The sequence below is a fragment of the Tenrec ecaudatus genome, chromosome 14 (assembly GCF_050624435.1).
Source record: "Tenrec ecaudatus isolate mTenEca1 chromosome 14, mTenEca1.hap1, whole genome shotgun sequence".
NCBI lineage: Eukaryota > Metazoa > Chordata > Mammalia > Afrosoricida > Tenrecidae > Tenrec > Tenrec ecaudatus.
The window spans coordinates 9,062,059-9,086,371 of NC_134543.1; the positions used below are offsets into that span (position 1 = coordinate 9,062,059).

General features: G+C 55.8%; 1 protein-coding gene across 1 annotated transcript in view; it reads left to right on the forward strand.

Moving 5' to 3' along the window:
- The window catches only part of CLMN (calmin), a 95,354-nt gene that overhangs the window by 57,957 nt on the left and 13,084 nt on the right, over window positions 1–24,313 (forward strand). The window contains exons 2-8 of the mRNA XM_075531615.1: window positions 6,592–6,653; window positions 12,278–12,373; window positions 15,537–15,620; window positions 17,345–17,437; window positions 19,752–19,942; window positions 22,234–22,427; window positions 23,582–23,664. Coding sequence (XP_075387730.1) covers window positions 6,592–6,653; window positions 12,278–12,373; window positions 15,537–15,620; window positions 17,345–17,437; window positions 19,752–19,942; window positions 22,234–22,427; window positions 23,582–23,664 — 803 coding nt within the window. The remainder of the gene's footprint in view (window positions 1–6,591; window positions 6,654–12,277; window positions 12,374–15,536; window positions 15,621–17,344; window positions 17,438–19,751; window positions 19,943–22,233; window positions 22,428–23,581; window positions 23,665–24,313) is intronic.

A 24,313-nucleotide genomic window follows, 5' to 3' on the forward strand; every position in this document is an offset into this window, starting at 1 on the left:
TTCCTATTATTTTCATATCTTAAACTGACCACTATCTCCCTTCCCCCATGATTTCTGTTGTTCATTCCCTTGGGCGGGGGTGCAGTTATGTGTCTATCATCACGATCAGTTCCCGCGTCCTGCCCTCCTCTCCCCACCTTCCTCCTGTCCTCCTGGTATCGCTACTCCCATTCCTCTTCCTGGACTCCGTGTGTTGTGAGCTCTCGTGTCTTATCTGTCCTTGTGCACATGCTCCAGTTTAGCCTGCAGTGAAAGACATCACTGAGGTCATGATAGTGGAGGGGGGCGGTGAGGAAGCCTCAAGGAACCAGAGGAATATTGTGTTTCCTCGGTGCTTTACTGCACCTTGGTTGGCTTATCCCTTCCCTGTGACCCTTCTGTGAGGGGATGTCCCATTGTCTACAGATGGGCTTTGGGTCTCTGCTCCGACCCCCCTCGTGATGAACAATATGGTTTGTTTGTTTGGGGTCTTCTGATGCCTGTTGCCCTGTTTTGGCAACACCTCGTGATCGCACAGGCTGGTGTGCTTCTTCCTTGTGGGCTTGTTGCTTCTCTGCTAGATGGCCGCTTGTTTCGCTTCAAGCCTGTGTTGGTTAATTCCTGTGTGGCAGTGCACGCATGCTGCTAGGAGGCTGGATAATTTCAGCGGAGCCGCCAGACTGAAAGGCACCCGAAAGAAAGGCCTGGTGCTCTCCTTGCAACCAATGCATCTGCACCCTCGAACCAGCATGGTTCTCTGCTGGACATGGGGTGTGGTGGGGGTTGCAGTCCCCCAAACAGTGTGTCCTGGGGACCTGGGAGGGAAGGGTGTCACACCTCCCACCTTTTAACTCTCTGTCCTGAGCAAAACCAGAGTCTAGGAATTTGGGTCAGTTGCCCTGGGCCTCCAGGGACCCCGCCTTCTCCTGCCTCTGTGCCGGTGCCCCCACCAGCCAGGACAGCAGTACTACGGCTCTCTTATTACCCTGCTGTTTCCCAGTAAACCCACACCAGTCCACAGACTCCCCGAGAGGGCCAGACCCCCTTTACAACGTGGTAGGTGCAGTTGAAAAAGGGGCTGTTGGGTTTATGAAACCATATAAAGTTTATGGAGTCTTGGCAGGCCAGGAATAGGGAGGAGGGCTTACGGTTTGAGGGGTGGGGGGAAGGGACTTGAATCAGAGGGCAGAGGGCACAACCCACGTTTGGGCCAGAGCTATGACAGTACCGGCAGGGAAGCCCCTGGGCATGTCTCTGGGTTGGTCTCCTTTCATCTCCCTCCACAGCCCAGCCAGGGAGGACCAAGACTCCTTGTGCAGAGAGGTGACAGAGAGGAGGTGTCACAGAGCAAGGAGGACACGGAAGGGTGTGCCTAGGCTCAAGTCCAGAGATGATGTCTGCACACCCCCGTCCAGCTGTTCCTGATGTCCCACCCACCACTTATCCTCAGGTCTGTCTCCTGGTGCTGGCCAGATGGAAGGGACGCCATGCACACCCGGGCAGGTAGAACCCTGGGTCTCCGTCTGCCAGCAGGACCACTTTGGGTCCCACTGTGACTCTGAGGGCACTGAGGGGGTCCAGAGTGACCACCTTCCATCCAACCCCTTTTGCCCTGGGAATGCCTTGTCCATCTTTCCTGCACGAATACCTTTGCTGCATCCATGTTGCCTTCTCTGAGTGCAGATCTGTTGTGCTTCATCTGTCATCCCTGATGTTACCGTGAGGACATGTAGTCATCACTGCTTAGACATTGCTGGGGCAGTAGATGGTGGTGGATGAGTGGGTGGGTGGATGAAATGATTGACAGATGGATGGGTAGGTTGTAGTTGGTGGGTAGATGGACAGATGGATGGGTGAGTGGATGGAATGATGAATAATAGGTGGCTAGATGGGTAAAGACAGACGGATGGGTTGACAGATTGATAAGTGGATGGATGGGTGGATGGATGGATGGATGGATGGATGGATGGATGGATGGATGGATGGGTGGATGGATGGATGGATGGTGGACAGCTTGATGAGTGGGTGGATGGATGAGTGAATGGATGGGTGGATAAATGGATGGATCTGTTCTCTAGATAGAGGAGTAGGTGGATGGAAGGGCAGGCAGATGGATAGGCCAACTGATAGATGATACGTGGATGGGTGGATATAGATGTATGGGTGGATAATGAGTGGACGGATGGATCCATTATTAGACACCAGTGTAAGTGGATAGAACGGGAGACAGATGGATAAGTGTGATGGATGACGGACAGACAGGCAGGCAATGAATAGACTTACAGACACCTGTGTCTTCATCCACGCCTTCTAGCCCAGTGACACAGCCCCCTAGGCTCTGACTGAATATGCTTCTGTGTCTGGGGCACCTTCAGCCCTCCCAGAAGCCACACGGAGAACCCAGCCCACATGTTTGGCTGCATGTGTATAAATACTTTACGGTCCTCATAAAGTTGTTTAAAGGCAGGTGGGGGTGAGCGTATAAACCGGGCAGTTTGCAAGTAGCTATAAAAATCTCGAATGTGCCTACCTCTAAGGCCCAGTCAGCGCACTTTGAATCGCCAGTCCTAAGAAGTACATTCAGGCCCTTGAGCACAGCACAAAGAACCCGGGTCAGGGTGTGTCTGCCGTTCAGTGACGTGTGCTCACCGCGGAGGCCTGGAAACAGCCTGAGCCGCCATCGGGAGGGAAGGCCTTTCTGAGCGGTGGATTAGCCACACCATGGAAACACAAGCCATTAGAGAAAGCGGAGAGAGCAGTGGGGTCGGGGCGGGAGGGATGCAGCCGGAAGGTCAAAGGGGGGCTGGGGTTGGGGAAGCCTCTGAATCTCTGGGTCCTCCGGCCCCTTTGCCCTCATTCCCTTCGTTCTCCTCTCCCGACTGGAATTCTGTCTGGAATTCCCAGCCACTGGCCTCCTTGCCCCAATGGAGAGATGGAACCAGAGGTCAGCAGGGCTGAGGGGTCAGCGCTCTCTCTGCGCACTCCCGCTAGAAAGGCCGAAAGCCACCTTAGAAGAACTTGACGAGTGGGTGCCTGTCTCCCTCGTGGTGGAGGGGGTGGGCAGAACAGAGTGACTGAAAAACCCTGGGACCCTTATCTCCTTTGAGACGTAGATGGGCCTTCTTTTCCTTAATGCTAAAAAACAAAGCAAAGCCCTGGTGGTGTCGTGGTTACGCACTGTGCTTTGATCCTCACGGTGGGCAGTTCGAAACCACAGCAGCTCAGAGAGAGAGACTGGCTTTGGGTCACTGTGAGCCAGCCTTGACTCAATGGCAGTGGGTTTCAAAGAAATGGGAAACCGCTCTGAAGGCACGCGGGCTGTTCTACCAGCGACCTTGTCGTGCAAGGGCCATCTGGTTGGGGCGTTTCAAGGACGCATCATGGGCAGCACTGAGCCCTGGGGGCTGAGTGGGTTACATGCTGAGCTGCTCACCTCAAAGCTGACCGTTCAAATCCCCCAGGGGCTCCGCAGGAGAAAGACGGGGCTTTCGACTCCTGTGAAGAGTTACAGTTTTGGAAGCCCCCGCCCCCGGGGCACTCTGCCCTGCCCTGTAGGGTCTCTCTGGGTCATCAGAATGCACTGGATGACAGTGAGTGAGCTCACAGAAGCTGCAGAGGCCACTGGCAGCCAGACAGTGACACGTGACCCGTTTCAGCACGTCCCCGAGGTCCCTTTGCACAGGCTCCGAGGCCGTGAGGGTCAGGAGAAGCAGACACTACAGGGTGACAGGGCAGGTTCCCAGCCCCAACTTTGCTGCTTATCAGTTATTTGACCCTTAGTTTTTTTTATTATTAAAAGATCACTTTATTGGGGGCTCTTACAGCTTTTATAACAACCCATGCATCAGTTGTATCAAGCATAATTACGCATATGTTGCCAGCATTATTTTCTAAACATTACTTTCTATTGAGCCCTTAGAATCAGCTCCACTCTTTTTCCCTCCCCCACCTCGTGGCCCCTTGATAAATTATAAATTATTATTATTTTCATATCTTACACTGACCACCGTCTCCCTTCCCCCATGGTTTCTGTTGTTCGTCCCCCTGCGGGGTGGGGTGGAGAGGTGGTTATGTGTCAGTCATTGCGATCGGCTCCCTCTTCTTCCTCTCCTCTCCCTGCCTTCCCCCTACCTTCCTGGTATCACTACTCCCATTCCTGTCCATGGAAAAGGTTGGAGGTTCAAATCCACCCAGAGGTGCCTCGGAAGAAAGGCCTGGTGATCTACTTCCAGAAGACCTCTGCTGGTGGAAGAAAACACACACACACACACACACACACACACACACACACACACACATACACACACACACTTGGGTCTTGGGAGGGTTTTGTCTGATGTGGGGTGGATGGACAGACCTGGGAGTGATTCTCTGTCCGGCCTCTCTCCTGCTGACACCCTGGGCATGTCCCTTGGGAACCTCTCTGAGGGCATTTGGGTTCATTACTGAAGTAATGGCCTCCCCGGTGCAGTAGGATAAAGATGAGGGCCTGGCTCTCCATTGAACTTGGTAGAAGGCAGTTGCCTTGGGCGATGGAAGATCTTTTCTAGAACCCTGTCTCCTGGCAGGAGGTGTCTGCTTGGGTTTTGTGCCTTCCCAGTGTACCTGGGGTTCAGCAGGCGCCCACTGACTCCTCCCTGGAGGATGCAGCCTGTCCCTGATCTGCCAAAATGAAACCACTGCCATCCCCTGGGCACCGGCTTCTAGCAGCCTGATCCTTCTCCCCCCCCAAACATCTGGCAGGTTTGGACTGAAGCCCAATGCCTAACTGGCAGACAGTGCCACCGGGATATGGTGCCTGTGGCTGAGGAAGTTCCATTGAGTCTGTTGTGACCCAGCACGACCCTGTGCCCAACAGAATGAAACACTGCCCCGTGCTGCGCCAGCCCCAAACTGTCCCTAAGCCTGGCCCCAGCCAGGGTTTTAAAGAAGCCTGGTGGTCCAATAGTTACGTGTCTGTCCAGTAACCAAGAAGTCAGTAGTTTGAGCCCACCCAGGACTCTGAGGGAGACTGAGCCTGACAGTCCAAGTTTGTGAGGGGACTGACAGCTGTACACTTGGTCACGGGGGTCGAGGCTGTGAGTGGAAATGGATTGGATGGTCCCCGAGAACAACACTGCCATTAAGCAATAACACTGTCCCTGCCTCCCCCTCCCTCCCCACAACCCTTTTGTTAGGTGCTGTCCAGATGGTTCCAGCCCATAGGGACCCTGTGGGCCACACAACAAAACACTGCCCGGCCCTGCGCCATCTTCACACTGCCCCTGGGCCTGGGCCCGAGCCCACGGCTGCAGCCACTGTGTCCATCCATCTCATTGAGGGCCTTCCTCGTTTGCTGCCCCTCCCCTCTACCAAGCGTGACGTCCTTCTCCAGGGACGGGTCTCTCCCGACACACGTCCACAGTCTGAGAGATGAAGTCTCGCCATCCTCTCTCAGGAGCTCCTGGCTTTACTTCTTCCAGGACGCATTGGTTTGTCCTTTTAGCGGATGCCCTGCGAACCTGGGACCTGCTTGCTGTCCTCTCTGAATTGGCCCGCTCTGGCTCTTGGCTGGAGGTGGATAGCGTACTGATTGCTCTCTTGGGTCTGGCTTACGGTTCTCCTGATCCAGCAAGGTCCTAGCTGAATTAGGCAACAGAGGGGCCCTGGTGGTGTGGTCAGACCGGGTTCCTCTGGGTCAGCACTGATTCAGAGCCAGTAAGGTCAACAGTTAGAAACCACCAGCCAGAGAGGAACCACCAGCACGGCCAGTGCTAGCCAGCCCCGTAGCGTTGCTATGTGTCGAAATCACCTCCAGGTCAGGGCATTTGGTCGTATAGCCAGGATTCCAGTGTTGGTGTAGACGCCTTCTGTGGACCCGTGGATCTGTGGATGGCCCCTGGCCCTGGTTGGGGGGACTGCTGTCAGCCTTGGGTCAGGTGTTGGGGTCCTGGGCTCCCAGCCTACAGGGCGTGGGGGGCACATACCGAGGAGTGGGATTGCTCATGGGTTTAGTGAGGCCGCTACGCTGCTTTCGGTGGCACTGCCAACCTGTGTCCTTAAGCCGCTGTGCCGCCATTTGCATCTGCAGGCTGAGGGTTCCGGTGTGCCATCGTCACGCACCCCCCCAACCACCCCCTTTGTAGTCTCCACTTGTATTTTCCCATAGCTACTCTGGGCCTCGGAGTCCGTGTCCCCTGGGTCCAGCGATCACTCTACTCCGGGACCCACACTCCAGAGGGATCCCCAGGGGGGTGAGACTGAGGACCTCAGACTCTGGGGGCCGGGCCAGCCCCACAGCCCCCTTTGATAGGACCGGTTGTCCCTGGCTCCTAGGGGAGGGGGAGGGGTGGTTTTGCACACCCTTCTCTTCACCCCTAGGAGCCCCTGGTGGTGAGGGGGTCACCTGTGGTGCTGCAAACCTCATGGTCAGCAGTTGGAGACCCCCAGCCACTCTGGGGGAGAAGGTCGGAGCGGTCCGCTCCCTGAAAGAGGCACAGCATCAGAACCCCGCATGGGCAGTTCTCCCCCGTCCTGGAGGGTCGCTGTGGTCGGCATGGACCCGGGGAGGGCGGTGAGCTCGGGTTTCGGGGTTCTCTCCATCCAGCTAATGCGTGCCTTTGTACATTTCAGCGGAGAGGGAGTCTGTGCAGAAGAGGACCTTCACTCGCTGGATCAACCTCCATCTCGAAAAGGTGTGGGCGCACCTGGGGCAGGCAGGGCACGGGGTCACCTGTAGCCTCGCCATCGCTGTTGGTGGAGCTGGCGGGAGGGGGCCCTCCTGAGCACTCAGTCACCCACCCACTCACTCAGTCACCACTCGGTCACTTACTCTCTCACTTTCACTCACTCCTTACTCACCTTCCCTCCTCCTAGCATCCCTGAGCCCCTTCTCAGCCCCCATCTCGTACTGGGGACCTGGAGGGAAGCAGGCATGGCCCTGCCCTATCAGACTAGCTGGGAAAAGAGAAGCCCTGGTAACATAGTGGTTACTTGTCGGGCTGCCAGCTGGGAGGCCAACAGTTCAAAGCCACCAGCTGCTCACTGGGAGAAAGACGGACTTTACGCTTGCCAAGTGGTACAGCCTCGAACCCCCAGGGACAGCTCTAGCCCGCCCTGCCGGCCGCGCTGAGTCACACTGCACTCGGTGGCAGTGAGTCTGATGTGGTTGGGGCAGCAGAGCCCCTCCTTGAGAAACAGGAAAGGGGTCCCCTCTGATGGCTGAGCAGTGCCAACACTGCTGCCGACAAGAGCCCTCGGGGCTCGGGCTCAGGCAACAGGCAGCTATCTCTTGACTTCTTCTCCTGGCTCTTGGGAGAGAACACTTGAAGCTTTATGGGTCACAAGAGCCAGTGGGGCCTCTCAAGGGGGAACTGAACCCAATAATAGCCTTTGTTGTTCACCCACCCGATGGATGAATGACAGCCATCACAGCTGTCCCAGGCTCTGGACAGCACTTGTGGCATCAAGAGGGGCCCTGCAGCACAGCAATGCCGAGCTGCTTCCCCACAGCCAAGAAGGAAGCTCTGCAGGAGTCTCTTCTATGGAGTGCGCCTAGGGGCCCCCTGACCTACCACCATCCCCCCCCCCCAACTCTTTTATGTCTTCCCTTAATCTTCTGTGGCCAGGCTGTCTCTAATTGCCCTTGGCCTGCAAACTTGGTGCACAAACCTCCTAAAGCAAAATGCACCAGGGGTCACCCCTCTCGTGAAAAGAGAAAGAGGAGCGTTGGTGGTGTCAAGGGTTATGCTATTGAGCTGCTCACCGCAAGATCAGCGGTTCCAACCCACCCTTCGCTCCGTGGAAGAAGGACGAGGCTGTCTGTTCCCATGAAGAGTGACAGTCTCGGGAAGCCACCTGGGCAGTTCTACCCTGCCCTGGAGGGTCGCGAGGAGCCGGGATGAACTCTGTGGCAGTGAGTGTGGCCTTTGAGTTTGAAAGGAAACAGCGTGGTGACCGACAGAAGGAGGGCCCTGATGGGAAGTGAATCAGCAAGAAGGAGACAACACCAGAGGACAGAAATCTGAACCCTCTGGGCACCCTCGGTTGGACCCCAGGTCAACCACCCTTCTCGGGATCTCTGTCCAGGGGCTGGAGGAGCAGGAGAGGCAGCACCGCACCACAGGTTTTTCCAGGCTGTCCATCTTTATAAGAACCAACTGCCCCATTGTCTCTTATGGAGCTGGCTGCTGGTGGGCTTGCCCCAACTGTAGCACAAAGCGGACCCCACTTTGCCCCAGGGCCCCTAAGGTAACCCATCTTCCCCCGAGTCAGGCTCCCTCTCCCCAGCATTTGAGGGAGCAGGTGGGTCGCAGCCCCCAGCTCTGGAGATAAATCAGATGTCCCCGAGCCTCCTAAGTGAGGCGGCAGAATGGACAACCCTGCTTCCCACCTGAGGCTTCCCGGGAAGGAGGCCGGGATGCCCCGGGGGAAGGTAGTCAGAGCCATTGGCGAAGTCTCTCTGGCTTCAGGGGGGGAAAGCCCTCATTTACTGCAGGAAGGAGCTAGTCACCGAGACAGCCCTGGGTGTGCTGTTTGCCCACCTAACCGATCTCCCGAAGCCTGTGGAACGTTCTGGGCCCCTGAGTGCTTGCACTGGAGTCTCTCAACTTCCTGCTGTCCTCTCTCTGGATGGGTCCTGGCCACTGCCCGGCTTGCTTGGATGGGAATGGCAGCATGTGATTCTCCGAAGGTTTAACTGAGCCATACACATGTCTGTTGGTGGGGTTGGGGTGTGTGTGTGTGTGTGTGTGTGTGTGTGTGTGTGTGTGTGTGTGTCGCTGTCGGCCTCCAGTTAGCAGGACTAACTTTTCCATCCGCGTCTTGGTAACCCGAAGCCATCCTGTCTGCACAACAGGGCCTGCACCCAAGGATCTGGGGGGATTTGCAAAGAAAACACATGCCTTTGGGTTCAGAGTCCCTGGTTTCCTCGGCAAGAAGGGCATTTCAATGCACCTGCGAGCACAAGAGCCAGGACCGACGGGGAGTCGGCTTGTATAAGACATGAGGAAGTGCCACCTGGCTGAACAGAGGAAAACAGGACCCCTCCCAGGCTGGGACAGGAAGGAGACTTTCCTGGAGGAAAGGGGAAACTGGTTTATTAGTTGGGGTGCTGTGCCAAGATTGCCCCTCCCCTGAGTCGCAGGCAGGCCCAGGTAGCTCAAAGCCTTAAGCACTGGATTATTAACCGGAAAGGTTGTCGGTTCAAACCCAGTCGGCTGCCCTTTGGAAGAAAAGCCTGGCCGTCTAGTCCAGCAACCCTGACCTCATCTGTGAGCCCCCAGCCTTCTCTCCAGCCCGGGCAGGAGCAGAGGCCGCACCTAGCCCAAGTGCTCTTCATTCGTACCCAGGGAACAGGCCATCCACATCTGGGAGGTGGAGCTTTCGAGAAATTCACATTCCTAGGCCCTGCCCCCTGAACATGCTGCTGTGGGGGGAGTTTGTTTAACCAACACAAGAACTCCTGGGGAGGTGCACACGGTCCATGCTGCTAACCCACAGGACAGAGTGGCCAGCCTGCCCAGAGGTGCCTGGGAGTAAAGGCTTGGCAAACAGCTTCTGAAAGAGTCAGTCTTGGGCACCCCCAATGGAACACAGTTCTGCGGGCACATCTGGGGCTTCCCTGAGCCGGAGGTAACAGCATGGCCTCTGGTGAGTGGACAGAAGCCAGTCATCCAGCCAGGGGTCATCAGGAACCCTAAGGCCAGGCCAGTAAAGGCTGAGCTGCTTTAGGCCCACTCGACCCCACACAGCTGGACCTAGAGGTGACATCCTGATGAAGGGAGGCAAGGTTGACGCCGTCAGCAATGTCACCTTGCTTGCATCCACAGTCAGTGCCCATGGAAGCAGCAGTCCAGAGAAGAAGGACACATTGCATTGGGTAAATAACCGTGCTGCCCAAGGTCTCTTAGAGTATTGAAAAGCCAGGCTGTCCCTTTGAGGACTAACATACCCCTGACCCAAGACGTGGAATTTTCCGTGTGCGTGTGAAAGTTGGGCGATGAATAAGGAAGAGTAAAGGAGCACTTGAATTTGGTGCAGGCGAAGACTGGAAAGTACCGTGGCCTGCCCGGAGAACGCACAGAGCTGTCTAGGAAGAAGTGCAGCCGGAATGCTCCTTAGAAACAAGATGGTGAGACTTGGTCTCAAGAACTACGGACATGTTGTCAGAGGCCAGTCCCTGCAGGAGGACAGGACCTCACGCTTGGTAAAGGAAAGGGCCGTGAGAAGGAGGAAGGCCCTGGACCAGCAGGACTGACAGTGGGCTCAAGCAGAAGGACAAGTGTGAGACTGCCCAGGACCAGGCGGTGTTGCCTTCTGTCCCTAGGGTGGCAACGTGTGGGAACCGACTGGGTGGCGCCTACTAACAAGGGTGGCCCCTAGAGGGCGCCCTGAAGCTGCTCTGTGCAAAACAAGGGTTCCCCGAAACACATTTTGCCAATCCCTGCACTGGGCGTGTAGGATGTGGGGCAGCTGACTCTAGCTCCAGCAGATTGTGGGCACCCAGGACCATGCCCAGCCAAGCTCTCAGTGGTACAGGAACAGATGTATAGACAGTGACCTCCCCAAGGTGGGTGTGGCTGGGTCAACTCTTACTGTACGGCAGAGCTTGCTGGCTGGCTGGGCAACAGGGAACTGCCTTTATCTGCCCGACTTGCCAGCAGCCTGCAGATTCTGGGGTCCGAGCTGCACTTTGTTTCTTCGGGGAGCTCAGTAGATGACTCCCTAGGGGGCGGGGCTTTCACTATAGGGGAGCATCTCCCAGCCTATACCCCAGCAGGGGCGCCCCACCTCCGCAAGCCGGGTTTCTTGGTGGCTCAGGTGCTGCCTCCGCCTGAGTCTCTGCTGGGTCCTCCCAGGGCTCAAAGCCCTGCCCTGGCCTGTCCCACATGGACTGCAGGCTGGGAGACCACAAGCCCCCGGTAAGAGTTGAGCCAACGAGATGCACTTGAACGTGGGTGTATCTAGTTTCTGGGTAGAGAATGGATAAAGGGTGCAGGTTGGGAAAGCAGGGAATTTCTCAGGAAGTCTGGGTTATGTGGAGACGGGGAGATGGGATGCTTTGAGACTCCGCAGAGGGACTTATTTTAATGCGAGTTTGATTGGTTTGATTGGTTGAGCATGGACTAACACTGCAGGGATATGAGGCCATCGAAACCCTGTGCGTGTGAACACAGCTCTCTGCCCTGTAGGTCCCTCTCAGACCTGCAAACTTGCGGGGCAAGAGCTGGGGGGCCACAGGGAGGGTTGCCTCTTCATCCGACCTCCACTGCTCATCCGGCCAGCTGTTTGTCCATCACCCCCCCCACACACACACACACACACACCACCCAGCCACTGGCTGTCTCGATCAGGGATCCCACATCTCCAATCACCAGGAACCTCAGGGCCTGCCCCTCAGAAGACCTGAGCAGTGATGGAGATGGGGTCAGCAGGTAGGGACTGGGAGACATGCAGTGAGGGGCAAGTGGGTAGTCCACCAGTCATGCGGTCACCATGGAGGTCTGGGGTGTTCTGGTGTCCAGCTGGGGGCAGGAGTAGGGTGGGGTGGGGATTTGATACTTTAGCAAAGAGCTGTTCAGACCAGAAAACAGGTGTATCATCCCATGCAGCCTCTGGAATCTCAGTTCCCCCAGACCGGAGGTAAGGGGATTGCAGATTTGAGTCCACATATTCCCTAAGAAACCAAACAAACTCACGGCCACCAAGTCAGTTCTGCCTGTGTGGGCTTCCAAGACTAATTCTTCTTTGTCTGCATCAAGGCTTCAACAGGGCATCTATGGAAGGGGCATACTTTAGGGGAAGGAAGGCCAAAGGACCTTTAGCTGGTCTAAAAGGCCAAGACTGTAACTCTTTACAGGAGTAGAAAGCCTCGTCTTTCTCCCAAGGAGTGCATGGCCAGTTCAAACTGCTGGCCTTGTGGGTAACGTATGACCACTCCACCAGCAGGCTCTCTGATTCATCCAGAGAATGATTGCAGTCTACAGCAGGCTCCATCAGTCCCTTTCTTTCTAGGCTTCAGCAGACATGGGGCAACTCATCCTGGGGGACAGAGATCTCAGGCGAGGAGAGTCCCCGGGGACATGTGCCCAATGGATGCTGAAGCCCTCCAGGCTCTCTTGTCCAGCGTCTGAGCACCTTCCATGGCATCATGCCCCCGGGGTTGCTTCCTGCCTCCCGATTGTCCGGCACCTTCTGCCTGTGGACGGAGCTGAAAGTGTGGGGGCTCGTTTGTTTGCTTTCTGGAGCTGAAACCTCGTCTCTGCAGCCGTGTGTGGGCCCCACCCTCGCTCACGGGGTGTCCTTCCTTCTCCCACAGTGCAACCCTCCACTAGAAGTTAACGATTTATTCATTGACATCCAAGATGGCAAGATCCTAATGGCTTTGTTAGAAGTTCTGTCCGGACGAAATCTGGTACGTATGTCGAGGGAGGGTCGGCGAGAGGGCGTGGCAGACGTGGGCTCAGTGGACAGGCCCCGTGTCCATCTGACACAGCGTCACGGTCCATGCACACACTGGCAGGCGGGGGTGTGTAGCGGGGATGGTTTGGCTATGTGCGTGATTATACACACCCGGGCACCATCTTTCCTTCTCCTTCAGTAAATACACTGGAATGAGGACGCCGATAGGTGGATGATGCGTCTGGGCGCCTGCTGAAGCCAAGCGCTGGGATGAGGTCATTAAACTCCGCTACACGTGCCCCTCCTTGTTCACTGCCAAGTCTGTTCCGGGCCACAGCGACCACATAGGTCAGGGTAGAACTGCCCATGTGCGTTTCAGACTGTCGCGCTACAGGAATGGAAAGCCCCGTCTCTCTCCCAAAGAGCAGCAGCTGGTGGTCTCCGACGGCCAACCTAGAGGCTGGCCAGCTGGACACGTACCCACTGCGCAAGCAGGACTCCTTGTGAAACATAGTTAAGCTCAGAACCCAGTACACTCATTGATGCCGACGCCTAGGACAGAGTGAACGTGGCCCCTCAGACTGCAGTTCCGAGACTGTCACTCTTGACCGGAGTAGAAAGCCTCGTCTTTGTCCCACAGAGCGGCTGGTGGTCTCAAGCTGCCGGCCTTGTGACTAGCAGTCCAATACATAACCCACAGCGCCCCGGGCACCTGGAACTTAGTCTGTCAGCCTGTGTTAACTAGGTAAGAATCAGGCTGATTAAGGAGAAAGAACTCTTACCACCTACATTTGACAGGCAACCCAAGGGGTGAATGTTGGGCAGCCGGCTTCTAGAACATTCTCACGCCCGAGTTGAGCCAGATAGCCAATCTTGGCGCTGCCTCCTACTGTGGACGTCAGCCAGACCCTGGGCTGCAGGTAGCTTTGTGCCGACACTCACCTGCCCACGCTCACACACGGCAGGGCTTCTCAGCCTGTGCCCTGGTGACACTGGCACAGCCATGTGAGTTGCACGGCAGCTGGGTGCATCCTGGGCTCTCCCCACGATAACCCAGGGGGTTGGTCTTGAGGGCAGCAGCTTTCCCTGTGACCCATCAGCATGGTCCCTTAAAGGCTCTTGGATAAGCAGGTCCTGGGCTCTTGTCCTGTGTCCCCAGGAAGGCCTCGCAGCAGTTCCTCTTGTTCCAGCCCCCAAACCTGCATTTTAACAACACCTCCCTCCCCACCCCACCCCCGTTCCCACCCCACTAAGGAGTCTTCTAGGCTATGCATGAACATCTCTGGGGATCTGGTTAACCGGTCGATCTGCAGTGGGGGAGAGGAAGGTTGGCAATTCTCAGCAGAGCTCAAGCCTGCATGAGCAGTTCAAATCCCCAATCCCCACTGCGTAGGCCCCATGTGGGTTCCCAGGGTGGTTTTGGCCCCAGGAGTTGGGTGGGGGCTCTGAATGAGTCTTTGACCCCAGTTGATGTGGTTGGGGACCCAGCTAACCAAGGACCAGTGAGCCTCAGGTTACCCGTTAGCTGGGCAGGCCACACCTGGTGGGACCCACACGGCGCCTGCCTGGCTTTGAGATGTGAGCCCCCTTGAAGAGCAGTCACGGCAAGTTGCCATTCAGATAAGTTAGGCCCCTGGGGGCCCGGAGGGCACCTGGAGCACCCCATCAGGGCCACAGTTCACACGGACCAGCGTGAGTGGGAGTGGGCTTGATGGCAGGGCCTGGTGTTTACGCCGACGGCGAGAACGAGTTCAGACGGTTGGCATCCGTGGGCAGCTCAGTCTGCCTGGTCTTCTCTGTTTCTGAGCTGAGACAACTCTGGTTTGGAGAAGAGCCATGTCCGGGGCCATCAGGAAGGGTCCCACCCGCAATGCTGAGGAGGGGCGGCTGGAAACGCCCGGAGCGAGCTCAGGCCCAGAGGTCATGAATGTCCTCTCCGAGCAGGTCGGCCCTCTGGCCCCGTGATGATGCCACATCGTCCATCTGTCCTCGGTCCAGTGACATTACATCATCTGCCCTGGGCCCTGTGACTCCATCCAGGGGTTGTTAGCCACCAGCTCCCCCCCCCCTCTCTCAGCATATATGGAGGAGTGGGGGAGAAGCGCAGGGTAGGGGCGTATATGAAGCGAAAGAAAGGGATGTGTTATCTTGCAGAGTGCAGTGGAAGGTGGATGGTTGCAGATGCACTTAGGTTAAAATGTAACACCTTATCTTTTGTTTATTTGAAATGGACTTGTCGCAGAAGACTCCAGTTCCATTTCAGCTTTACTTTTTCTCCATTTTTTTTTCCTTTGAGCCAGGCGGCAGACCAGAAGAGCTTTCAGGGAAACACCTTATCATTTCATCTCCCTTTTAACCCCTTCTTAGTTTGTTCTAGTTTTTAATATGTACCGGTGTTTTTTTTTTTTTCGGTTGGGGTTTGGTTATTGTTGGGTTTTTTGTTTTTTTGGTGTTTTCTTGTATATGATATTTGGGACAGGTATAGCAATAGACAGTAACTGGATTAACAGCTTATTGGGGGTACGGCAGGGGAGGTTGGGGGAAGAGGGGAGCTAATCACAATGAGTGTAAGAAGGAAGAAAACGTTCTAGAACTGACTAGAACGATGATTGTACAACACTTTAGTGTGACTGATCTTTTGGATCATATGATATGTGAATTACAAATGTCAACAAAACAATGCAGAATATGAAAGGCATAGCTCTTGGTTCTTTAAGGGGCCTAGGCCTTAAAGTCCGGCCAGTGCACCCCGTGCCCGGACATCACCCATCCATCAGTGAGAGCTTGTTGATGCTGCAGTGCTCCATCCATTTCCACAGCGCCCACCGGCTCTCGGGTGTATCTGGGCTGACGCTGCCTTTTCTGGGGAAAAATTAAAAAACCCCTTGCCCTCCTGTGCTCTAGCTCCTCATCCAGGATAAAGTGTGGGCGTTGCTTTCCCAGCCCCCCCACACACACCCCAGGTCCCTCCAGCACTCCCACTGTTCTACACTGAGAGACTAGGAAGAAAGGCCTGGTGAGCTCCTTCTGAAAATCAGCCACAGGGGGAACCTTGTGAACCATGACAGACCAGCCCAGGAGCCTGGGGATGAGGGTCAGCGGGAGGGGGTCCATTCTAAAGCATCTTCACCACCACGTCATGCTCGTTTTACGTTTCGTTTTGTTTTCTTTCGTAGCTGCATGAGTACAAATCCTCCACCCACCGTATTTTTCGGTTGAACAACATAGCGAAAGCACTTAAGTTTTTGGAAGATAGCAACGTAAGTGTTTGAAACCCAGCCTGCCTGCCAGCGGGGACCAGGTGTGTCCGTGTGCTGGGAGGGGTGTGGTTCATGAGCGTGCACCTGTTTAACCCTTCCACGAGGGAGTTGTACTAGGCTTTGGATGTTGTGTTGAGGCATCGTGTGTATTTTATAAATGAAAAACCGAAACCAAGCTCCCAGCCCTCGAGTGGATGCCGACTCACAGCGACCCTGTGGGACAGGGGCGAACTGCCCCTGTGCATTGCTAAAACCGTAACTCTTTACGGGAAGGAGAGAACCCCGTCTTTCTCCCTCGGAGCAGCTGGTGGTTTCCCACGGCCGACCCTTGCAGTGAGCAGCTGGAGGGCCACCAGCGCTGCATTTTAGTAACAGAGGGTGTGCTGACTTCAGGAGAACATTTACTTATTTTTAGGTCATGTGGGATTTGCTATCACCATGTGGGACACATATGTCCCAGTGGGCTTGTAGGGTTACTGGGGGGAGGCCAGTTTCTCTAGATTTACCTAGCTATACAAGTCCTTGCCAGACAGCAGCGGGTATAACAGCTGGGATCGAAGCTCCCCAAGCAACCTGGGCGGCTGAGGATGCTGGTGGACAACAATGTGTCCATGGGGCCCAGTAGGGTTGATGGTGTAAAAGGCAAAGATGTCCACTTGTTGACCAAGGTGCACCTGACTCGAGCCATGGTCTCTTCAGGCCTATGCATGCAAACCTGGGCGACGAGGAAGAAGACAGGACAAAAGCGGACACAACTGAACTGAGGTGTTTGGTTGAATGTTCCATGGCCTTCCAGAAGAACAAGCAGATGAGCCTTTGAAGACATAGAACTAGACTGATCCTCAGTAATGAGAGTGGCGAGAGCTTGTCTTGCTACACGCTGCCAGGAAAGAGCAGAAAAACAAACTCACCGCCACAGAGCCCGTTCTGGCTCATACCGACCTGTAGGGCAGGATAGAACTGCCCCCGTGAGCTTCTGAGACTGTAGTTCTCTAGGGAGTGGAAGGCCACGTCTTGCTCCTGTGGAGCAACTGGTGGTTTCCAACTTCTGGCTGTGCAGATCGTAGCCCACCGGTGCTCCTTGTGCCTGGTGGGGGCTCCGTGGAAATGAGAGGCCTCTTGAATGAGGTGGACTAGCACAGCGGCTGCCATGCTGGGCTTGGCCACATCAGAGATCATGAAGATGACGCGTGGCCTGAGCAGCATTTTGTTCTGATCCACGTCGGGCCACCATGAGCCAGGGACAAGCTAATGCCAGGGCATGAAGCTGGCAAACAGGGAGGGGGTGGTGGACTCATCGGTTGGTTGGTTCGTGTGTCTCCTTGGAAAAGAGCGACTGAAACCTTCCCTGCCAGGTGACCCTAGGCACATGGTGCTCAGCGCCTCTGAAATTGTCTCAGCTGTGATACACAGAGTGGGGCTGGGGGGATCCCGTCAGTATTCCATTCCATTTTCCCGGGAGCTTTGGGAAGCCCCCACTTATCTTGTAAGGAGACTGGCAGGCCCCACGTCTGTGACTTTTGTGAGGATGAACCGAGCCCATGTTTGTACTGCACTCGGATCAGAACCTGCATGTTCATAATTTCATGAGCATGTACATGACAGTTAGCCAGCTGGTGATGTCCTTGCTGAGAGTTGGCTAAAGGGAAGCCTGTAGGTGCCTCAGCCTAACGGGTTCTGCCCGCCTGGGCACCCTCTCTAAGCGGACGCCTGCTTCTCCCCAGGTAAAACTGGTTAGCATCGATGCAGCGGAAATAGCGGATGGGAACCCCGCGCTGGTTCTGGGGCTGATATGGAACATCATCCTCTTCTTCCAGGTGAGCGCACCTCTCTTTTCCTTAAAAAATAAACATAGTTCTGTTGGCACGTCCCTTGCAATTCAATAGTTCAGTCACATAGAGAAGAGTTGTACAGTCATCACCAGCCTCCCCTGCCATGCCCCGCAAGGAACCATTAATCCCATAACTATACTTATAGATTTCCCTCTCCTGGATTTTGTATCCAGAAAAACAACAATGGTAAACAACAACAAGCCGCACAACAATAACAAAGCCAAACAGGGAGAAACCTCTATCAAAAACAAAGTAGAAAATATTCAAAACCAGAACTAATTTAAAATGGCTTCAAAAGGGGGATCCGAGGACACGGTGTTGAACTTCAACCCCACCACCTCTGCGGTGATCCGCTTCCCAATGCACCTGTGTGACCGCACGGCTGTTCACCTTCTTGGTCTCTGGTCAGAAGGGATGCCCCAGAGGCTGAATCCATGTCAAAACCCTTGTCTGCAAGGTAGCTGCTCTCCCTGCAGACCGCTTCAAGCCCAGGGGGATCATAGCAGGGCCAGGTCAAGGGGAAAATGGGGTGTCCTCTGGGTACTGAAGGAAAGATCCAGAAGGCTCTGTTAGTTGGGGGGTGGAGGGTGGGGTGGGAACCAGAGCCCCCCATGACTCAAAGGACAGTGGGTGCTCTCTGTTCTACAATAACGTCTCCATCCATCCGAGTGAGAACCCAGGATTTGCTGTCTGGTTTTAAGGTGCCAGAAGCCTTAGAGAGAGTGTTGTGAGTGTGTGTGTGTGTGTGTGTGTGTGTGTGTGTGTGTCTGGTTTTAAGGTGCCAGAAGCCTTAGAGTGTCATGAGTGTGTGTGTGTGTGTGTGTGGTTTTAAGGTGCCAGGAGCCTTCGAGAGAGTGCCGGGTGTGTGTGTGTGTGTGTGTGTGTGTGTGTGTGTGTGTGTGTGCGCGCGCGCGCGTGTGTGTTGGTGTACTTCCGACCAAAAATTGAGTGTGAGAATTTCTCCTTTCCCCCCAAACGCATGCCCAGCAGGCCCAATGCAGGAGTGTGAGCCCAGGAAGGGGGAGGGACTCTCCAGGCGCGGTCACTCCCACCTCTCCTTGGAAATGGGCTCAATGCTGGAAGGACCGCAGCTTGGCTGCAGGGTGAAGGTGGCATTTTAACTGCCACTTTAAGGTCCTTCTTCTGAGTGGGAGGGGTGAGTTGGCATTGCCTCATCCTCTCCTCTGAAACCGTGGCTCTTCGTGGCAGGACCCACACCCCTCACCCCTCACGGCGAACCGATTAGCTGGGGCTGGTGGCTTGTTTCAGAGGGGACCTGACACAGACAAGGTACAGGGTTTGCAGACGGCGGGTCCGGTTCTGTGTGAACCTTGGGCTACCTCTGAGCCTAGTTTCCAGCTCTGTGAAATGGGAATAAGCCATGTAGCCAAGGCCCCCGTGGGACAGGGGTTTGTGGATGAAATCCAGGCTATGAGCCGGGAATCTTCCCTCATATTCTCTCTGCCATCGAGTCAGTGCTGACTCACAGCGACCCCAGTGGGTTTCCGAAACTGCCACTGTATGGGAGTGGAAAGCCCAGTCTTTCTCTCTCTGAGCTGCTGGTGGTTTCGAACTGCCAACCAAGCGGATCGCCGCAGCCCCACTAACCACGACACCACCAGGGCTCCATTCCTTTGTGTTAGTTTAGTGTATACCCCACCCCGTTTCTCCCCAGCATTAGGCATGCGAAGCCCAGACTTCGTGACCCCTGGGAATGTAGACAACCCAGTGCCGTATCATCCTGGGGTGGGGGTGACCAGATATGAGCAGGTTGTTGTAAGCAACTACCTCAGATGGAGAGGGTGAGGGAGGAGAGCTTCCTGGAGGAGGTGACGCCGGGGCTGGGTTCTGAAGGATGTGTAGGAGCACTCAGTGCAGTCAAATTGCTGGGTGCGGCGGATATTGAAAGGCAGATTCTAGGGCAGGACCTGGGGCTTTGCATTTTCATAAGCCCCCTCCCCCCCATGAGAGGAACAAGGAAAGGGCCCCAGACCACAGGACTGGCAGGAGCAAGAGTCGTGGGCTCGAGGAAACAGGCCACTGTGGCAGGTGGCAGATGACGAGGGGAGGCTGGGCATGGCCAGGGAGGGGACCCCTCGGGTGTAGATGGATGTCTCCTGGAGGTGTCATTCTGCCAGACCATGGCTGTCCCCATGTCCCGCCTGGCCCCTGACCATCAGGAGAGGTGTCCCTCTAGAGAGCAGTCTCTGTGTGCACTGTCCCCCTGGGCAGTCCCTGAGACTGCAGCCATGGACCAGGCCCCGTCTGCCCCGTGCGCTGAAAGGCCCGTCTCTTCCAGATTAAGGAGCTCACGGGAAACCTCAGCAGGAACTCCCCGTCTTCGAGCCTGTCACCCGGCTCGGGGGGCACCGACTCAGACTCGTCCTTCCCCCCGACGCCCACCACGGAGAGGAGCGCAGTGCTGTCCCTCAAAGACCAGCGGAAGGCCATCAAGACCCTGCTGTCATGGGTGCAGAGTAAGACGAGGAAGTAAGTGCAGGCCCCTCCCGGTTCCCGTGCAGCCAGTGCAGCGGGGAGGGGGTGCGGGTTGCGGGGAGGACACCCTTCAGGGGAATCCTCACTCAGGAGGGTGCTGAGTCTGTGCCCGGCAGCCCTGGTGGTGCAGTGGTTAAGCGTTCCACCAACTGAACGTTCAGAGGAGGTTCTGCTCAGCCCCCCAGGCTATACAAGTCAGCACGCCAACGGCAGGTTTGTTGGTGTTGTTGTTGGATGCCACTGAGTCACGACCCTTAGCGACCCCATGCACTGCAGAAGGAAACACAGCACCTTCCTGAGCCATTCTTACAATTTGTTGGCAAACTTAAGCCCGTTGTTGCAGCCCCGGTGTCAGCCCATCTCCATAAGGGCCTTCCTCTTTTCTTCCGCTGTCCCTCCACTTTACCAAGCACGAGGCCCTTCTTCGGGCACTGGTCCCTCCTGACAACCTACCCAAAGTCCGTGGGATGAAGTCTCGCCACCCCTGCTCCTAAGGAGCACTCTGGCTGTACTTCCTCCGAGACAGATCTGTTTGTTCCTTTGTCTGTCCGTGGGACGTTGACTATTTTTCACCATACATTCAAATGCCTCCATTTTCCTTCAGTCTTCCTTATCAGTATCCAATTTTCATATGCATATGAGGCCACTGAGAAGACCATGGTTTGGGTCGGGGGTACCTTAGTCCTCAAAGCAATGTTCTTGCTCCTCAACATTCCGAAGAGGTCTTGTGAGCTGGCGTGCCTAGCACTGCGTGTCCTTTGATCTTCTGACTGCCGCTGCCATGAGCCCTGACTGTGGATCCAGGCCAGACAAAACCCTTGACCACTATCCTGGTGCTGCCGTCTGGTCCAGTTGTGAGGATTCTGGTCTCCTTGACCTTGAGTCCTCATCCACACTGAAGGCTGCGATCCTGGGTCTTCATCAGCAAGTACTTCAAGTCCTCCTCCGTTCAGCCACCAGGCTGTGTCATCTGCATTTTCTGCTAACCTCAAGATTGGCAGATCACACCCACCAGCTGTCTGCTCCCGTAAAGATTCACAGCCTTGGACATCCACAGGAGCCCTTCCCTTCCACCCTAGAGGTTTGCAGTGAGCCACATGAGCTTAGTGCTCACGAGGGAGGGGAAAGCTGGCTGACATGAAATGAAATCAAATCTGGGGAAGTCTCTTGACACGTAACAAGCCCGGTGTGTGGACCTCCCTCACTGCCCGCTCTGACACCATCCTCAGACTCATCTCTGGGCACGAACCCATTGTCTCAGCCTCTGTGTCTGACCATCTTGTCAAGGGTCCCCTTCTTGTCCGCTGCCCCTCTATTTGACCACGCATGATGTCCTTCTCCAGGGACCGATCCTTCCTGACATGTCCCAAGCCCAGGAGGCCAGGTCTCACCATCCTCGATTTTCTAAGGAGCATTCTAGCACAGGCTTGTCCCTTTTTCTGGCGGTCCTCGGTATGGTCTCCTGAACTCAAGGACATCCAGTCTCCTTTGTGATTCGCTATCCCACTCTGGTATGAGTCTGAGATGATTGAAAATACCCTGGGTTGGGTCAGGCACCCCTTTGTCCTCCAAGTGACCTCTCTGCTTTCCAACACCTGAAAGGGGTCTCGTGCAGCTGGCTGACTTGCCCTCTGCCTCCCTGATGGCTGCTTCCAGGGGCTTGTCACTGAAGTCACTGGATTGTGCTCACAGGACTGGCTGGAACTGCATATCTCTGTTGCGCCCTGAACTATTTGGGAATTTGGAAACCCGAGGCCCTATATTTGCCTGTTTGGGTGGCATCTCCTTTCCTGTCCTCCTACAGGATGGAAATGGTCTGGGCGCCGTGGGTTGAGCTCTCTTGGCTGCTAAGTGGAGGTTCCTGGTTTGGACCCACCAGCTGCTCCATGGAGGATGTTTAGAAACCCCCCCAGGGCAGTTCCCTCTGCTCAGCATGAGTTGCTGTGAGCCGGGATGGACGTAGTGGCTAGGGGGTTGGTTTGCAGCAAGCCTGTCGCTTGGGGACCAGGGCTGATGAGCCTTAGGCGCCAGCAGCTGCTGGCCCCCAATGAGGCCAGCAAGGTGGGTGTGCGTTGGTTTCGCTCTTTGAGTTTGTCTGCTGTTGGCGGGTGCTGTGGTGTTGACTTTTGACTCGTCATGGCCCCACGTGGCAGGGTTTTCTGACCTGTCATCCCGGTCTCTGTCCCACAGAGATGCTGGACGGGTCCCAACTGCCGTCCTCTGCGTTAGCAGCCAAGTGGGCAGTGTGGCCTCCACCCAGCTCTGTTGCTTCCATCCTCATTTAGGTATGGCGTGGCCGTTCAGGACTTTGCAGGCAGCTGGAGAAGTGGGCTGGCCTTCCTGGCCGTGATTAAGGCCATTGACCCCAGCTTGGTCGACATGAGGCAGGCTCTGGAAGATTCCACCCGAGAAAATCTAGAGAAGGCGTTCAGCATCGCCCAGGATTCCCTTCACATCCCCAGACTCCTGGAGCCGGAAGGTATCGATCTATCGACCAGCAATTCTCTGTCTTCCTCCTTCCCTCCTTCCTTTTGTTACAAACACAGCCCCTGCCCCGTATACGGCTTTGGAAAATCGAATAGAGAAACGGCTCCATCTCCCAGCACTCAGAGACGGGTCTGTTGAGAGCATTCTCCGGTACATCTCAGGGTCATTGCTCGCCTGGCTGGGATCCCCCACTGCGCGTACAGGGTGGCACGCATGCCATGTGTCCCCCGAGCACTGTCATGGCGACCTGAGGGGCTTCTATGTTGCCGTGACAGTTCCTTAGGAGTTCTTACCGGTTGCACACTTGTCCAGCCAGGGGGCTTAGCATCGTACACGTGGCTGCTTCTGACGCATTTTAGTGCTCCGCGTGGCAGCCGACTTGTTACTGAAGAGACCCTGTGGGTTTCCCGGTCGGTCTCCGTGCGGACTCTCCTCGTCCACAAAGCAGCGGCAGCAGAGATGGCCTGCCTCCTGTAGGTGCTTGGCCGTCTACCCCACACTGCTCTCTGTGGGGCTCGGGCTGATGTGGGAGCCATGGTGGCCCACTAACCAGAATTCAGCAGTTGAAGTCCTCCAGCTGCCCCGACGGAGAATGAGGTGTCAGTCTGCTTCTGTGGGGAATGCAGCCCTGGCCCCCCCCCGGGGGCAGTTCCATTCTGTCCTCGGGGGTCACCGTGAGCAGGAATGGACTCTCGGCTAGTGGGTTGGGTTGGATTAGGACTGCCACCAGCCGTTCGGCATGCCCTCCTCTCCCCCGATGGAGCCAGCATGGACTGACTTCTTGCAGCAAGGAGTAGTGCACAGTCTTGGGGACAAGGAGCTTGAATTCTCCTCGGCCCCTGAGTGGCTCACACAGCTTAGGCTCAGCCACTACTCAAGAGGTTGGCGATTAGAACCCACCAGCTGCTGCCCAGGAGAAAGATGAGACCGCCGGCTTATGCAAAGACAACTGTCTTGGAGGTGGACTTGTGGGCAGCTCTCTGTCCTGTATGGGTTGCTAGGCAGGCATTTGGGTTGACTGGAGGGTGGGGTGGGGAGGGGAGGGGGTTGCTAGCCTTGCTTAAGGGTACTGTGTTTTCAAAGGCTCCCCAAATCTTGGCGTGTTGCCCCGTCCTTGTGTCCTGCTCACTCCGTGTCTCTCCACAGACATCATGGTCGACGTGCCGGACGAGCAGTCTATCGTGACCTACGTGGCCCAGTTCCTGGAGCACTTCCCCGAGTTGGAAGCTGTATGTGTCTTCTTAGTGTACATTCGACGACTGTGTTTCCCGTTAGCCAGCCCCCACCCACTCCACGAGCAAGCTGGAACTGGGTGGTGACCTTCCACGTTACAAGTGCCCAGAGCTGATCTCAGGCCCCCAGTGAATCGCCCTGCCTCGGGGCAGAGGGCTCAATGGTGACACCTCTTTGCCCCTGCCAGACGTTGCCAGGGTCCTCCTGATGCTCACTCGTAACTCAGATGGACTAGCTGGGCATTCGGAGGTCGGACGGGCCCTTTGAGTGGTCCCCAGACTGTCGGCATGCTCATGTGTCGTGATGACCATTCTCAACATGCATGTTATGCTCAGGGCTCCAGAGCATGCACAGTGATGGACTTGCCAGGTGGGGGGGTGGGGACAAAAGCAGACCTATTGGGAATTGGTGTGACTTCAGGGCCACCGGCTCACACGCCCCTAAGATGATGATGATTCGGTGACAAAACCAGCAATAACCCCAGCCTTTAAGGGACGGACTCATGAGTCTTTTACTGCATTACACCGACAGTGGGCCGCGTGGGCTCCACCTCCCCCGTCCTTTCTGTGCGGAAATCTAAGCGCCCTGCTTGAGCGGTGGGATCCAGAAGGTGTGGCTGATGGGGACGGAAGTCATTTCTTTCTT